This window comes from Zingiber officinale, chromosome 7A (genome assembly GCF_018446385.1).
Source record: "Zingiber officinale cultivar Zhangliang chromosome 7A, Zo_v1.1, whole genome shotgun sequence".
NCBI classification, from domain to species: Eukaryota; Viridiplantae; Streptophyta; class Magnoliopsida; order Zingiberales; family Zingiberaceae; genus Zingiber; species Zingiber officinale.
The window spans coordinates 117,303,424-117,321,790 of NC_055998.1; the positions used below are offsets into that span (position 1 = coordinate 117,303,424).

At 35.8% G+C, this 18,367-nt stretch overlaps 2 protein-coding genes across 2 annotated transcripts; both read left to right on the forward strand.

The window, feature by feature from the left end:
- Positions 1-93: 93 nt before the first annotated feature.
- On the forward strand, positions 94-3,103 carry LOC122002182 (DNA-binding protein DDB_G0278111-like). Its single transcript, XM_042557272.1, has 7 exons — positions 94-258; positions 1,444-1,509; positions 1,586-1,635; positions 1,724-1,788; positions 2,564-2,655; positions 2,731-2,802; positions 2,886-3,103. The coding sequence occupies exons 1-7, from the start codon at positions 256-258 to the stop codon at positions 2,922-2,924; spliced, it is 387 nt and encodes a 128-aa protein (XP_042413206.1). The 5' UTR covers positions 94-255; the 3' UTR covers positions 2,925-3,103.
- Positions 3,104-3,702: 599 nt separating this feature from the next.
- Positions 3,703-6,601, forward strand: LOC122002183 (zinc finger BED domain-containing protein RICESLEEPER 2-like). Its single transcript, XM_042557273.1, has 3 exons — positions 3,703-3,882; positions 4,319-6,243; positions 6,317-6,601. Exons 2-3 carry the CDS (start codon positions 4,584-4,586, stop codon positions 6,406-6,408), a joined length of 1,752 nt encoding a protein of 583 aa, XP_042413207.1. The 5' UTR covers positions 3,703-3,882; positions 4,319-4,583; the 3' UTR covers positions 6,409-6,601.
- The last annotated feature ends 11,766 nt before the right edge of the window (positions 6,602-18,367 follow it).

Consider the following 18,367-nt stretch of genomic DNA (forward strand, 5'->3'; position numbering starts at 1 on the left):
GAGCTCAAGGAGTTTCTTAATTTCCTTCTCTCCATAATGAATAAATATAAATAATAAAAAATTATTTTTTATGAATTAAAAAAGAACGAAGGCTTGCTTTCCCTTTCTCCGATCCCTTTCCCTGCTGCGAGTGTGAGATGGACTCGGGGTCCTGTCGTTCATATACCCATTAACGACGAAGAAGACAGCAGCAGCGTGATACTAGACAGGCTGAGGCTGAAGAGATCGCGAGTGGAAATCCAACCTTGCGGCGACATGGTATGGGTGTTCGTTTTTTCCCCCATTGATTAATCTATTTCTATTTTGGCGGCTTCTTTTTGTTGATGATTTCGCGCTTCTGCTTGGGCTTGGTCGTGATCTTGTTTCTCTCTGCAGCTCTTTTAATCGGGATTCAAATTGGTCTGTTTTTTGGACTCTGATGGTGTTTTTTTCTTCGTTACTTATATCAGAGCCTCACTTCTTCGTCCTCTCGAAGTTTTTAGAATTTTTAACCTAGCCTGATCGAGGAGCCAGACAAAAATGCTTTATGCTAATGCTACCATTTATGTTCTTCATTCTGAGAAGATTCCGATTGATCGATCCGTTTGTTCATGCCCTTGATTGGAGTTATATGTTAGTAATTTTTTAGATCTAATTTCGCCAGAAGATAAAATTGCCCCTTTTCTTTTCCTTAATTGATATAGTCATGCCTTATGAAGCAAAAGGCTTCCACCAGATATCCTAGTTGTTACATACTGGAAAAATAGTTTTTGTTTTGACAAAGAGAAACATTTACGATGGATCAGTTGGTTGAATTTTCTCATGTTTCCCTTTACTTTGAACTGTCTCCTTCAATCTTTGTTATTGGTTGCTTCTTCATTCTCTTTACACAATCATGGTTGTAGCGGTACTCACTATTGAACCTTTGATCTAATCTTATGCTACCTCATCATTCATGTATAGGATCTCAGTCTAACAACCTTGGATAGAATATATTTACATTTAATTGGATATTTTTAAGATTGACATTTACTTGATCTAGTTTTTTCTGTGTATGCCACTTGAGAAAAATTTTAATTATAGGAGATTATTTTTAACTCCTAATTAAAGAAGTGTTTTTAACTTTTTCTGTTATTGGCCACCTTCATTCATCTTATAGAATTGTTACTTGTTGTATAAAGATGCATCACTTTAAGAATAATATCCATTGTCATATTGCTAAATCAATAATTTTAATTGTGCTTCATGATACTATGATAAAGCTTAAAATGTCAATATTAATATTATTTTTCAAAAGATAGTATATTAAATAAATTATAAAATAGTTCTAAAAAAATTAATTCAATTGTAGTATCTAAAGATATTTATACTTCGATCCTATGATCCGAAGCTATTAATTTCTTGTTCTCAGACAGGTCCTTGACCCTTACAATCTTGAATACATTATGTATTGTTTTTCCATAGGATGATCCAGAGCTTGAAGCTATTAGGCAACGAAGAATGCAAGAGTTAATGGCTAAACATGGCTCTGTAAGTTATCTTCATTGATGTTGGAGTATAAACAATGCTGAGTTTGTAGGTTATATCTCTTTGACCTTTTTGTCAGGGTAATCAACAAAATGGTGAGCAACAGAATGCACAAGAGGAAGCAAAAAGGTTCACTACAAGATACTTGCAAATTCTTTTTATTTCAATCTAGTTATACCAAATTTTACGATTCGTCTATTTGTAACTCAAAATACAGGGATGCAGAGGAACGTAGGCAGTTGATGCTGAGCCAGATATTGTCAACTCAGGCAAGAGAGAGGCGTAAGTGTTTTATTAGACATAGTGTTCTGGCCACGGTTGTTCTGTCATGTCTTTTAATATTTGCTCTTCTATTTTTTTTATATATGAAAACATTATTATTTCTCCTCTATAGATAGACTCTTTCCCTGTGAAGAAAAAGCTTATTGGAAGTCTACCATGGTTATAGCACATCTACTACAACTCAATCAAAATCAATCTCTTGATTGGATATCTATGAGTTTGGGACTCTAGGTTTAAGTGCAATCATGTTGACTGAAAATTATTTGATTTTTGTCCTAGTCTTTGATCCAATCTCCTTTGGCTGGATTAGGGTCTTGTAGCCAAGCTAATCTTATACATGACTGGAAATAACCAGAAGAAAATGACGTCCTGGTATTTCAAAAATAGCTTCTTGCTATATATGATGAACCACTTCCAATCATGAACCAGCCTATTATCTTGAAAGGCTTATAAGCTAATTGTGTTAAGATTCAAACTGTGAAGTTATGGGAACTATGAAACCTTGCTTATGAAGTTTATGGAATTGCGGTGGTGACACAGCACAGTGGAAGAACAAAGATAAGATCTCCATCCTGAGGAAAATAACCAATTCTCACCTAGAAAAAAAGGAACTTGGATTTTAAATATAATTACATTCTTGGCTGCGTTAGCTGGTTAATTGGAAATCACAATACTCTTTGTTTATTTTGATATGCTAACCATGCCTTGTGCAGTTAACAAAAACTTGATTATTTACATAAGGTTCTTCGCACATAGTAATTCTTGTTATCTGTAGTTGCTCGGATTGCTTTAGTGAAACCTGATAAAGCAAGAGGGGTGGAGGATGTTCTACTAAGAGCAGCTCAAATGGGACAAGTATCTGAGAAGGTACAATTTGAAATGGAGGCATTTACTGCTCACTATACGATGGATTGATGAAAGGATTCTCATGTTTGTATTCAGGTATCTGAAGAAAGGCTTATTTCACTTCTGGAGCAGATTAACAGCCAAACAAGTAAACAGACAAAAGTAACCGTAAGTTGCCTCGACACACACACAGTTAGCTTCTTAATCTGGTTCCGGAGTCAGTATCAATCTTGATGCTCTTCCATATTCAGATTCAGAGGCGTCGAAGTGTGCTCGAAGACGATGACTAGCCGGATCGTCCACTGAGATGGTTGTGAGAATTCAGCAATGTAGTGCATAGTTCAGTTTGAAACTCCCCAAGACTAGCAGTTGCTGTTCTAGACGGGTTTATTGGTGTGAATCGATCATATACTATGAGATTGAAACGTGCTTTTATACCTTATATTATTTGTTAGTGTGATATTTTCAATTGGACGTCGTGGAAAACTATCGGTTTTTATCATTTGCCAATAAAAAACAGAGTAGCAGAAAGATCCAACCACAAGGCACTAATCTTTTAGGATCTAACAAAAAATAATAATTAATAAGAAAAATGCCAAAAAAAAAACTTAAGAAATCTTACACAACACAGGATACGAGGTTGCTATTATGAAAGTAATTAAAATCTGCTGAAAATCTAAATATTATACCAACTATACTTTATCCCATCACTTTTCTTTTTTGGATTTTAAAAAATAATTTAATCTTGCCCTAATTTAAATATGCGGGTTAGTTGACTGCTCTTGTTTTAAAAAAATGACGTGACCGTTTACCCGATCCGATTAATCGAACGCGTGATCCAATACCCGAATCCGGAAGCTAACCATTCATCAACCAAGCCCTTTTTATCGGACTTGATTATGGATCAGAGTAGGTCCGCATCCGATAAGTTACCGATCCTATTAATATGAGCACGGCAAAGATTGGAAGGAGTAGCATTAGCATCCGCTTCTTCTCTCGGCTTGAAGCGATTCGCTTCGCTTCGGTTCCTCCCAATTCCCATCCGAAACCGAAACCCTAATCTCCCGCACCCCCTGTTCCTGCCGCTTGCCCTCCTCTCTCGAGGAGGTTCGAATTGATCACCCTCCTCCAGGGTCGCGCCTCTCCCTCCGGAGCTCCGATTAAGGCTCCGACAATTTTTTTACGCTTCGTCACGATCCCACAAGACTTCGTTTTCGCATCCATCGACTTGGTTCTCTGGATAAAAAGGTAGCTTTTTTTTCCATCCCAAAATCTCCCCTGCGCTTGCAGAATTACAGTCTTGGGAATTTGATACAACCCGCAGTTGTTTTTTTTTTCTTCATGCGCATTAATCGTTGGTATTTTCAACTCGGGTTTAATTATATATGAAACATCTCGTGAATTTCACGTCATACAATATTTACTGGAGTAAAAACTTGATCTTGTTATTTCTTGATCGTTGTCTGTCAATTGTATGTTTGTTTTCTCCTTGCAAGTCTTTGTTTTTATCCCTATTTTTTTTAAAAAATAATTTACACATATTACCCCCTACTTTGAGCTTCGTATGTGAGTGTTGTAGAAAGTGACATGCTTATTGATTTGATGAGTTTGTAGTAGAGACAACTGTAGTCAGCGAGGCGATCAATTAAATCTCATAATCATCTATGATGGATGCAAATGACAGCACTGCAATTACTGTCCATAATCCAAGAGCCCGGAAGTTGAGATCCTTAGTTTGGAATGATTTCACCAAGGAGAGAAGACCAGATGGGAGCTATGTTGCCATATGCAATCATTGCAAGAAGCAGCTCACAGCAAGCAGTCGGAGTGGTACGACTCATCTAAAGAACCATCTTGTGATCTGCACATCAACCAAACGAGTTAAACGCAAGAAGCTGGTGGTGCGCCGCCTTGTCCTTAAGTCCAATGATGCCAAGAATGAGGGCGGCATGAGTTCTGAGCATTCTCAATTTGATCAGGAACTGAGCCGGCAAGATCTTGCTCGCATGGTCATTCTGCATGGTTACCCGTTCAATATTGTTCATCATGTTGGTTTCAGGACTTTTGTCAGGAACCTTCAGCCGCTGTTTAAAATGGCATCTGCTGATATTGTGAAGGCAGATTGCATGAAAATATATGAAAATGAGAGGCTCAGGTTGCACGAAATGCTAGACAAGATACATTCCCGAGTTAGCCTCACAGTCGATATGTGGAAATCTATTGCAGACATGGACTATGTGTGTTTAACCTGCCACTATGTTGACAACGATTGGAGGCTTCAGAAGAAAATTATCAACTTCTTTCCTCTCGGGCCTTCTGAACTTGGGCAAGATGTGAGCAAAACCATAATGGAGAGATTGCAGGAATGGAATATTGATGGGAAGCTATGTGCTGTACTGCTAGATAACTGTAGCACCAGTGATTTTGTGGCAAGTGAGCTTATAGGATACCTCCGTGCAAAGGGTTTTCTTATTTCAAATGGCGATCTATTTTATGCTCGGTCTTGTGGGCATTTGCTGAATGCCATTGTTCACAAAAGCCTGGAAGCAGCATGTGAAGTCATTGATAGAGTTCGTGTCAGCGTGCAATTTGTAAAATCATCACAAGAAAGGCTATCCATACTTCAGAAAAATGCAGAGCAAATAGGCATCCTAGAAAAACCATTAGTTCTCGATGCTCCATCTAATTGGCCCTCAACATATATGATGCTGGAAACTGCATGCCATTATCAAGAGGCTTTCAAACACTTGGCAGAAAGTGATGTGGACAATGCTAGCTTTCTTTCACCCAAAGATTGGGAAGATGTTAGAGCTGTCATTGAGTGTCTAGATGTTCTTTACCAAGCTTTGGAGAAGTTCTCTGCCACCAAAATCCCAACTGCAAATCTATACTTCAATGACATGTGTGGTCTTCATCTTCTCTTGAAGACTTGGTATAAGAGTCCGCAACCCTTTGTTGCATGTATGGCTAAGGAGATGCTTGAGAAATTTGAACAATACTGGGACTCGAATAGAATGTTAATGGCAATTGCATCTGTTTTAGATCCGCGTTACAAAATGAAGTCTGTCGAGTACTTCTTCAAGCAAATTTATGATGATGCATTTGAAGCAAAAACAAGGATTGACAATGTTCGTGACAGCTTTATAAATCTATATAATGAGTATGTAGGCCACTCTGCTAATTCTTCAAAACTTCAAGCCTTTTATGCTGGGAACAATAGTGGCTACAGTGGGGGTGAATATGTAAATGGTGGAGAATGCAAGACTTCTCGTATCACATTGTCTGATACACAGCGTGGATTGGATCAATATCTTAAAGAGACATCCTCCGGTCATCCAGCAAGATCTGATCTGGATATGTACTTGGAAGAGGCTGTGCATCCCTCAAAAGGTTCTGAAGACAATTTTGATATCCTGGCATGGTGGAAATATAATGCTGCCAAATATCCTGTGCTTTCTATGATGGCCCGTGATATTATGGGCATTCCTATTTCAGTCGTTCCATTAGATAGTGAAGCAAGAACTCTAAATCAGTATTTAAGTTCAACAGATCCAGCGATTATAGAATGCTTGATATGTTCACAAGATTGGATAGGAAATGAGACAGAAGGTAGGACACATTTTACTACTTATTTACTTCTCTTCTAGTTAATTATTTCTCACACTTCATTTTGTTCTGTTAGTGTCTTCAGTGGATGCTCTTGCAATTGTTCCTTCAACAGCATGCTTGGAGACTAATGGTGATGAGTGCATGCTACCTGCTGGTGGTGACTAGACTTCATTGTGAATCTGGTACTTTGCTCTCACCTTTTTCCCCCTTGAACTTATTGTATCATTTGCGAATCTCATATTTGATAATTATTGTCTAATTTGTTAAAATATGAGATTTTTTGTATGATGTTTTAACTCTCTGTCTTTTGATATCTGTCTATTATTACTCTTGGTAATTTAGCTAACTTTTTGCTCCATCTTATGCTGCCTCACTAAAAATGAATCTCTTGGATATGGTCCGAACAAATGTGCTGGTTAGTTTACATTTTAATGTAGTCAATGTAAACTCTCATTTCATGCGTTGGGATTAATTTTGGCGAATTATACTTTCCCTGGTCTTTGTATTGTATGCTACTGGTGATATAAAATGTTGACTTACAATCGCTTCAAGTGTTCAAATACCCATAGATTTAAGCACCAATGAGAGGATTCTATCAACCGACAATAAAATTAGCATAACACATGCCATGGAGTAGAGATTTAAGAGAAAACTTAAGTAGAAACAATCATCATTGTCACAAGGTAAAGAAAAAACTTAATTAGTAACATCTTTGTGCACTTTCACCAGATGGCTCTCACTCAAATAGAGGACGCTTACACTTAATCAGCACTTAAGTAACATATATAATTTTTAACATCTACTTAACACACAACTCAAAATAAAAATATTGATAGGTACTTCATAGGCCATCTAAATGAAAACTTTCAAGTAAATTGAAGATCGTTCTCCATTGCATTCCTATAATAAAATTTTTAAAAATTAATTAATTAAATAATCAATAAATAACTATTAATTGAAACTTAGAAAAACTAATATAGAATGTACCTTTTAGTGTTCTTCTGCTAGGTGAATGTCTCGTTCGGCTTCGGTTTCAAAGACATTGCTGCATTTTTCACACTTAAAGGGGTTTTGCCTATCATGGCGATCTCCATTATGCGATTTGAGATTTTTTTTTGAAAAATATATTTTTGTGGAAGGATTGTCTTTCAAACAAGGTAAGCATAGAATTTCTCCATAATCATCATAGAGGGGTGGAGGATTTTTTGTCTTCATTCTTGAATTTGTATAATCATTTCAATACGAGAATGTATTTATAAGAGTGATTCATAATGCTTTTGGAATGAAGAAGGACAACTTTCATGACCGGCACACAATAAAAATGAGAGGAACACAATTATCATTCTTTTGAATTTAAAGGAGAATTATTAATTGATTAATTATTTATTGAACTTGGATTTTGTCTTATTGGGCCTGTGGCCCATTAGCGATTAATTGAATTGCAAAACAGGCGGATGTTGTAGAGATACAACAAAGGATATATAGTAATATTATGTAAGATTTTAATTGCTTGAGGTTTTTGAAGAATTTAAAATGTTCTAATATGAAAAGATTTTGTTAAAATTATAAAAGCTAATTTCATCCGAGCACACAAATCTGAAATATTATAAAAGCTAAGTCACTCTCATCGTGGTATGGAATATGAAGTCGAGATTCTCTAGTCTATAATCCCTAGTCTTTTTTTGGTCCTTTCGTAATTTGTATGCTAAATTATGATCGGAATTTAGCCAAAAGTGACTGCAATCTCTTTTGGGTTCATTTTTCCACTTAAGTTATAGTTTTGAGTCGAGCCAGACGGTTGGAGGCCGTTGACAGTGGACGGACTGTATGGTGTCGAGTAGGGGCTGTCCGTCCACTGTCGGTAGTCTCTGGCTGCCTGGCTTGACCTAAAGAAAAAATAAAAAAAAATAAAGAAAAAAATAATATTCATATAATTGCAATAGGTAAGGCATTTCCTTATTCATAAAGAAAAAAATAAACTAAACTTTAAATTATGATATTTTTATTGATAAAAAAAACGAAAGCAAGATTACACTAATAATATGAATAATTAATCCATTTATCTCGATCATCATTCATAACGTTACATGGATGGAATTAACCAAATTGGCGGAGGTAAAGTAATTTCATATGGCAAGCGATAACGCTGAAACTTTTTTTGTTCCAAATTGAAGAAGCCAATATCTAAATTTGATCTTCCTTTATCTGCATTGCGTCTTGATCCCTCCCAAGTGTCAGTGAAGTAGATACAATTTGCTTCAAGTCCAGCAAAATCTTCGATCGATAATAAATAAGCATTATTCATGCCTATAAAAATAGACTTGTTTCCCAAACATCTAACTTCATCCCAATAAGAACTACTCTCACAATTATACTTGAAAACCATAAATCCTATGGTCTCATGCTTTATTGGATCTTCATCATCATCAGAAGGATCTAGATAAACATAATGTGCACGTCTCAAAATTAGGAATAGTTCGCCAGTGCTTGAGAATGCCAAGTAATGATAATGATATTTACAGATTGGTAAGGAGTCGAAGAATTCAATGTCATCATCAATGAAAACTCTCTTGATTGGATCATCTCCACTTAGGTCAATCGCAATAATATATGAAGGACCCATTAGATCATAAAATGAGAGGAACATAATTATCATTCTTTTTAATTTAACGGATAATTATTAATTGATTAATTATTTATTGAACTTGGATTTTGTCCTTTTGGGCCTATGGTCCATTAGCGATTAATTGAATTGCAAAACAGACGGATTTTTGTAGAGATACAACAAAGTATATATAGTAATATTATGTAAGATTTGAATTGCGTGAGGTTTTTGAAGAATTTCAAATGTTTAGTATGAAAAGATTTTGTTAAAATTATAAAAGCTAATTCATTTCAAGCACACGAATCTGAAATATTATAAAAGCTAAGTCACTCTCTTCGTGGTATGAATCTGAAGTTCAAATCCTCTAGTCCATAATCTCTAATTTTTTTTTTGGTCTCTTTCGTAATTTGTATGTTAGATTATGGTCGGAATTCAACCAAAAGTAGTTGCAATCTCTTCTGGGTTCACTTTTCCACCTAGGTTATATAGTTTTGGGTCGAGCTAGACGGTCGGAGGCCGCTGATAGTGGACTGATTGTATGGTGTCGAGCAGGGTTGTCCGCCCACTGCCGGTAGTCTCTGTTGGATCCTGTGATTATTTTGATGTGGTCAACCAAGTTAGGTTAGGTCATGTTTGATTTTGATCTATGTGTCTAAGTGTGCAGGAGCTTAGGAGCGCAGGAAGTCGAGCGGAAGACGCAGCTAGCGAGAAGGACGGTACGGGAAGAGAGCCGACGGGCTCGGTGCGTCTGAAGGACGAAAGAGCTGCAAAAGAGTACACTGGTAGACGAGAAGAACGTGCATGACGTTCGAGGGACGAGAAGCCGGGACGGAAGCTTGCTCGAGGAGAAGGCCGGAAATTGGGTTTGGGTGAGCCCTATTTTAGTTGGCCGCAATCACCCAAGCAATTGGGACTTCGAAAGCTGAAAAGGAGAAAAAGAGAAGTTGGAGCTATTTATACCCTGTAGCATTGAGGGCGCCCTCATGGCGTTGAGGGCACCCTCCACATTGAGGGAGCGCTCCATGGCGTTGAGGGCACCCTCAACCCAGTCTTTGTGACCGTTGGCATGCGAATAAAGCTTTATTCGCTTATCCCCTTGGAGGCACCCTCAACCCCTTTAGAGACGCCCTCAAGACTTGAGATAGGATTTCCAAGAGCTATATAAAAACCCCTGGAGCTAGGAATTAATCATTCAACTGAGTATTCAATTCCTAGCAACTCTTAGAGCTTTCTTAGTGTGTAAAAGGCTTCTCCGCCTACAGTGAAGGAGACATTTCTAGTGGAGCTTTTCAACTACCTTGGATTAACAACCACCTAGGTAGTAACCAAGTTAAATTTCTTGTCTCTTCTTTTCTGTTATTTTATTTTATTTTGTTGTTGTTTTAGAGTTGAAAGAACGAGGAGGGTTTTTTCTTTTTACAGGCAATTCACCCGTCCCCTCTTGCCGACCCCACTGCATCGACAAGTAGTATCAGAGCCAGACCGCCTCAGAAGGATTGACCGACGATTGAAGCATCAAGATCAAGACAATGGTCGGTGCAAGTATTCATCCACCGAAATTCGACGGAGACTTCATTACATGGAAACGTCAAATGAAGGTATTCTTTAAAATAGAATTTGATATTCTTTTAGTTATGAAATATGGTTTTGCAGTCCCTAAAGACAAGGAAGAATACAACTGGGCGAAAAAGGAACAAGCTGATTTCGTGGCGAATGGAAAAACAGAGTTCCATCTGCTCAGCGTTTTGTCGTCCCAGGAGCTAAGTCGGATCGGAAGCTACGACTCTGCCAAAGACCTTTGGGAAAAATTCCTAGAACTCCACGAAGACACCTCAAAAGCAAAGTTAGCAAGCCGCGACATCCTTCGAACTTAGCTTACAAATCTTTGGATGAACAATGGCGAGAAGGTAGAGCAACTCCAAGCAAGAATTAAGGAGCTAATAACTCAACTGAACAACCTCGGAGAATCATAACAAATCGAGACTTAATCTGGTATGCGCTCAATGCCTTCCCAAGAACTCCAGAATGTGCGTCCTTAGTAGATGCATACTACATCTCTAAGGGCTTTGAGGTAAATACGCTAGAAAATTTATTTTCTACATTTGAACTTCACGAGTCTCGAATTGTAGAACCTAAACAAATAGAGAAGTCAAATCTCAATGTTGCCCTACAAGCCAAGATGGACGATCCCGACTCCGAAGCGTTGATCGATGAAACTGAAGTGACGTTATTGGTAAGGAAGTTAAATAAGTTTATTAAGACTAATAAATCTAGATCGCAGTCGAGAAAGCATCAATGCAACAAAAGGATGACCCGATGCTACAACTGCAACGAGGAAGGGCACATAAAGGATGACTGCCCAAAATTGAAGAAAAGGGACAAGGAGAAGTCCCAAAGATCGACGTCTTCTAAACACAAGAGTATGAAGGCTACATGGGATGAACCATTATCCTCCGAATCTAAAGTCGAAGCCTTCTTGGTATTAGCACTGATGGCCAACCATCAAATTGAAGAATAAACCAGCTCAAAGATGAGCATAAATGAAGGGGAGAATCAGAAGAAGAAAGCTATGATGAAGGTAGAGCATCAGAAATAGAGGTAAGGTACGTACTCTAACCTCTAAACAGTCTTTTCAATTTATCAAAATTCTTACAAAAGACTTAGTAAAAGCAGAAAAAGAAATTGCTGACTTAAAATTAATGTTAGATCATTTACAAATAGAAAATGATAACTTTAAATTGCAAATTGACAATTTGAAAATAAATGCATGTTTAAAACTAAACAACTTTCAAAAATCAAAACTTAGAGTTTATGGAAAATTAAATTGGTACATTAGAAAACATCAGGGACAACTTAGAAAAGTTCCCAAAAGTTATATACCTTCTAAATACTTGATTAATTCAGTAGGAAGGAACCTATACTGGGTTCCAAAATCTTTTCTAGATTAAATTTTTTGCAAGTTAGCGCTTTCAGTAAGAAAAATTAAACAGTTAATTTCTTTATGTGGCATTGTCTAAGAAAGTGGTTGTTGCTCCAATAACCAAGAAGACCTAGTGCCTCGCCACTGCCTGGAAGCCAAAATATTGAAGTAAAATATTTAATTAACTTACTGATAAAACATGAAAATAAAAATTAGATAATGCTTTAACAAATTTTTTAAAATTTTTTTTGAAAATTTCACAAGAATATTTTGTTTAAATTACCTAAAGGTTAGAGTTCTTTGTTAACGTAGAACTTATTTTGAAAAATTCCTATCCCATTTTTGCTGTAATCAAAGGGGGAGAGATAGGAACAAGTTTAGGGGGAGTTAATATTTTTTTAAAAAAATTGGTACTTAAAAATTTTTTTGGATAAGAATCAGTTGGTACTTAAAAAAAAATTTTGGATAAGAATGAGTTAATATTTTTTACTTAGAAAGTTGTAAATTCTATTATTACAATCTTTATGCTTAAAATGTTAGTTTAATAATTTCTTTAAATTACTACTTGTCTGTTTTTTTACCCTAACTTGAACTTGGGTTGATGCACATAAAAAAGAGGGAGATTGTTGGACCCCGTAGTTGTTTTAATGTGATCAATTAACCAAGTTAGGTTAAATCCTGTTTGATTTTGATCCCTGTGTCTAAGTGTGCAGGAGCTTAGAAGCACAGGAAGTTGAGCAAAAGATGCAGCTAGTGAGAAGGACGACACGAGAAGGGAGCCGACTGGCTCGTTGCATTCGAAGGACGAAAGAGCTACGGAAGAGTACATTGGTGAACGAGAAGAACATGTGCGACGTTCGAGGGACGAGAAGCCGGGGCAGAAGCCTGCTCGAGGAGAAGGCCGGAAATTGGGTTTGGGTGAGCTCTATTTCGGTTGGTCGCAATCACCCAAGCAATCGAGACTTCGGAAGCTGAAAAGGAGAAAAAGAGAAGTTGGAGCTATTTATACCTTGCAGCATTGAGGGCGCCCTCCATGGCGTTGAGGGCGCCCTCAACGCCGAGCAGGGCACCCTCCGTGTTGAGGGCGCTCTCCACATTGAGGGTGCCCTCCACATTGAGAGCGCCCTCCATGGCGTTGAGGGCACCCTCAACCCAGTGTTTGTGATCGTTAGCAATCGGATAAAGCTTTATCCGCTTATCCCCTTGGAGGCGCTCTCAACTTCTTTGGAGGCACCCTCAAGACTCGAGATGGGATTTCCAAGAGCTATATAAAAGCCCTGGAGCTGGATTAAATCATTCAACTGAGTATTCAATTCCTAGCAACTCTTAGAACTTTCTTAGTGTGTAAAAGGCTTCTCCGCTTGCAGTGAAGGAGGTATTTCTAGTAGAGCTTTTCAACTGCCTTGGATTAACAACCACCTAGGTTGTAACGAAGTTAAATTTCTTGTCTCTTCTTTTCTGTTATTTTATTTTATTATTGTTACTGTTTTAAAGTTGAAAGAACGAGGAAGGTATTTTCTTTTTATAGGTAATTCATCCCTCCCCTCTTGCCAGCTCTGCTGCACCAACAGTTTCTGGCCACTTGACTCGACCTAAAAAAAATAAAGAAAAAATTGTATTCGTATAATTGTAATAGGTAAGGCATTTCCTTATTCATAAAGAAAAAAATAAACTAAATTTTAAATTATGATATTTTTATTGATAAAAAAAATGAAAGCAAGATTACACTAAATAATATGAATAATTAATCCATTTATATCGATCATCATTCATAACGTTACAAGAATGGAATGAACCAAATTGGCGGAGGTAACGTAATTTCATATGGCAAGCAATAACGTTGAAACTTTTTTTGTTCCAAATTGAAGAAGCCAATGTCTAAATTTGATCTTCCTTTATCTGCATTGCATCTTGATCCCTCCCAAGTGTCAGTGAAGTAGATACAATTTGCTTCAAGTCCAGCAAAATCTTCGATCGATAATAAATAAGCATTATTCATGCCTATAAAAATAGACTTGTTTCCCAAACATCTAACTTCATCCCAATAAGAACTACTCTCACAATTATACTTGAAAACCATAAATCCTATGGTCTCATGCTTTATTGGATCTTCATCATCATCAGAAGGATCTAGATAAACATATTCTGCACGTCTCAGAATTAGGAATAGTTCGCCAGTGCTTGAGAATGCCAAGTAATGATAATGATATTTACAGATTGGTAAGGAGTCGAAGAATTCAATGTCATCATCAATGATAACTCTCTTGATCGGATCATCTCCACTTAGGTCAATCGCAATAATATATGAAGGACCCATTAGAGCATAAAATAATCCATTATAATAAATAAGGTCACGCATAGAAAAGTCTAGACTTATCCACTTGGATATGGCTGCTTTAGTGTAGGCACTTGGAAATCCATTACAAATAACCATGGCCATATAATTATTGGGAGTTGGATTGGAGGAGAAGACGACTTTCATTATGCGGTAGTCACGACAAGTTTCGAATTCATGAAAGTAAGAATTTCCATCTGTCCTATAGAATCTGTAACCGCCACAATTAGGTAGAGATTCACAAGGGAAAAGGTGGAGCAAAGAAGGGAGATCTATTTGAGCACCAGTAAGGGGGTTCAAAAGGCTAATATTAAAAGCTAAATCAACAATGGCAACCCAACTGCCATTAGATCCAGCATAACACATGCCATGGAGTGGAGGCACGGGAGAAAACTTGAAGTAGGAATGATGCTCATTATCTGAAGGTAAAGGTAAAAAGGTACACGAGTCATCAATTTGTTGTGCGGGAAGAAGAAGCCAAGGGTATGGAACAATAACAGAAGGGAGAGCCGAGCACCAAGACTTACACACGGTACGAAATACAATACGATGTTGGAGTTCTAACTTCTCTCCGAGAAGTCTGAGAAGATCAAGAGGAAGCAACGACCAATCGTGAGCATCACCATCCATAATGGAAAGAGAAGAGGGGACGAATTTTGCTTTGCCAAAACTCTAAATTGGGGATTGTTGGCTAAAGGTTGTACTATTTATAGATATGGTACGTTGCCTCGTCAATAAAAAATAATTTTCATTAACAGAATCCTAATTAACAGAATTTTACTTATTTAATAATTTATTGGAACAAATAATTTATATTCTCTTTTACCCGGCAAAGCAAGCACTAACTTTGATTTAAAACCAGCACTCGTTGTGCTAGTTTTAAAGTAACACTGATTTTAAATTAGTATCAGCCAACATCATATTGGTGTTAGATTTTAAAGATCAACGTCAACATTAATTTGAAACCAACACCAATCAGTAGACTAACACCAACTGATATTGGTTTCAAACCAATGTCGGTGCTGATCTTGAAGACCAACTGGTGCTGGCCTTGAAGACTAGCACCAAGGTGTTGGTGTTGATATTTCAAGACCAGTATCAACATGGTGCGGATCTTGAAAAACAATACTAACGTGATGCTGGTTTGAAATTAGCTTTGGTGTTGGTTTTTAAAGATCAACATCAATGTGATGTTGGTCTTTAAAGATCAGTACTAACGTGGTGCTGGCTGACCTACCAAAAATCAGTCATTTAGGGATGAAGATTTGCGACAAAAAAATTTTTGTCCCAGATTTGCGATGAATTTTACGACAAAAATAAATATTGTTGCTAATTAGCAACGAAATATTTCAACGCAAATCAGAAACAAAAAATTTTTGTTTCTAAATTTTGTTTCAATTTAGCGACAAAAACGAATATTTGTTGCAAAATCAGCGATGAAAAAAAAATTATTCGTCGTAAATTTTGGAACAAAAAACTATTCGTTGCGGATTTAGCAACGAAAATAATATTCGTTGCAGATTTTGAAACGAATTCGAAATTCATTGCAAATATTGTTTATATAAATTTTCACTAAGAATTTGTGACAAATAGGAGTTTCGTTGCAAATTTGCAACAAATTTTTAAATTCGTTGTAAACTTTAGTACTTAAAAAAAACTCCAAATCCGATTAATGGACCTAGGGAGCTTGAAATGAGATGAAATAAGTTACTATATATTCGTGTCATTCTCATGATAAGTAAATATCCTCAAATAATTTTTTAGCCGAATATATATTTTTTCATAGCTAGAACGTGTTAGAGTTAGCAAGCAAATTGAATTAGTTGTACTTGTTAGAGATACAAATTAATGTCAGAGAGCTTAGAATCACACAAAATTATTTCTATGTATTCGTAGTATTCTCCAGATTATATCAATGTCTTCAAAAATTCATTACAAACCTTGGTACTTAGAAAAAAAAAAAATACTTCGAAGCCGATTAATGGACCTAGAGAGCTCGGAATGAGATGAAACAAGTTCCTATGAATTCGTGTCATTCTCAAGATTATGAAAATGTCCTCCAATAATTTGATGACTGAATATAATTTTTTTTTTCATATAGCTATGTGAAATAGATGAATTTCAAATGAAGTTGGACGTGTTATAATTAGCAAGCAAATTGAATTAGTTGTATTTGTTAGAGTTACAAATTAATGTTAGATAACTCAGAATGATACAAAATTAGTTTCTATGTATTCGTATTGTTCTCTTGATTATATCTATGTGTTCAAAAATCAATTTGACCCAATAGATTTGGGCGTGAGAATTTTTTAAAATGAATTATATTTTTCGTACACATAGGTGATCAAAAAATCACTGAAAAATATATTAAGTAAAAAAATATTTGAGGATATTTATATAATTAGGACAAATAAACGAACACATAGGAATTGATTTCATCTAAATCTAAACTCTCTAGGTCCATCAACCGGCTTGAGACATATATAATCCAAGTTTGCAACGAATTTCTGGATTCGTTGCAAATTTGTAACAAATTCTGAAATTCGTTGCAAACCTTGGTACTTAGAAAAAAAATACTCCGAAGTTGATTAATAGACCTAGAGAGCTTGGAATGAGATGAAACAAGTTCTTATGGATTCGTGTCATTCTCAAGATTATGTAAATATCCTCAAATAATTTGATGACTGAATATATATTATTTCATATAGCTAAGTGAAATAGATGGATTTCAAATGAAGTTGAACATGTTATAATTAGCAAGCAAATTGAATTAGTTGTACTTATTAAAGTTACAAATTAATGTCATAGAATTCGGAATGATACAAAATTAGTTTCTGTGTATCGTATTGTTCTTCTGATTATATTCATGTCTTCAAAAATCAATTTGACCCAATAGATTTGGATATGTGATTTTTTTAAACTGAATTATATTTTTCATACACATAGGAGATCAAAAAATCATTGAAAAAATATATTAGGTAAAAAAATATTTGAGGACATTTATATAATTAGGACAAATAGACGAACACACAGGAAGTGATTACATCCAAATCCAAGCTCTCTAGGTTCATCAACCGGCTTGAGACGTATATATTCCAAGTTTGCAATGAATTTAGAATTTGTTGCAAATTTGCAACGAATTTTTGGATTCGTTGCAAATTTGCAACGAATTCTAAAATTCGTTGCAAACCTTGGTACTTAGAAAAAAAAAATACTCCGAAGCTGATTACTGGACATAGGGAGCTCGGAACGAGATAAAATAAGTTCATTTGGATTCATGTCATTTTAAATATTATATAAATGTACTCAAATAATTTTTTAACTGAATATATATTTTTTCATATAACTAAGTGAAATAGATGGATTTCAAATGAAGTTGAATGAGTTCTAATTAGCAAGCAAAATAAATTAGTTGTACTTGTTAGAGTTACAAATTAATATCAGAGAGCTCAGAATGACACAAAATTAGTTTCTATATATCTGTATTGTTCTCCTAATTATATCCATCTCTTCAAAAATCAATTTGACCCAATAGATTTGGATGTATGATTTTTTTTAACCGAATTATATTTTTCATATACATAGGTAATAAAAAATCACTTAAAAAAATATATTAGGTAAAAATAATATTTGAGGATATTTATATAATTAGGACAAATAGACGAACATACAGGAACTGATTTCATCCAAATCCAAGCTCTCTAGGTCCATCAACCAGCTTAAGACATATATAATCCAAGTTTGCTATGAATTTCAAATTTGTTGCAAATTTGCAACGAATTTCAGAATTCGTTGCACACATTTGCAATGAATTTTTGGATTCATTGCAAATTTGCAACAAATTTCAGAATTTGTTGCAAACATTTGCAACGAATTTCAGAATTCGTTGCGAACATTTGCAATGAACTTTTGGATTCGTGGCAAATTTGCAACAAATTCTGAAATTCATTGCAAACCTTGGTATGATTTTTTTTAAAACCGAATTATATTTTTCATACACATAGGTGATCAAAAAATCATTGAAAAAAATATATTGGGTAAAAAAAATTAGAAAATATTAATATAATTAGGACAAAAAGACGAACACACAGGAACTGATTTCATCTAAATCCGAGCTCTCTAGGTCTATCAACCGTCTTGAGACATATATAACCAAGTTTGCAACGAATTCTGAAATTCGTTGCAAACCTTGGTACTTGGGAACAAATACTCTCAAGCTGATTTATAGACCTAGGGAGATTGGAATGATATGAAATAAGTTCCA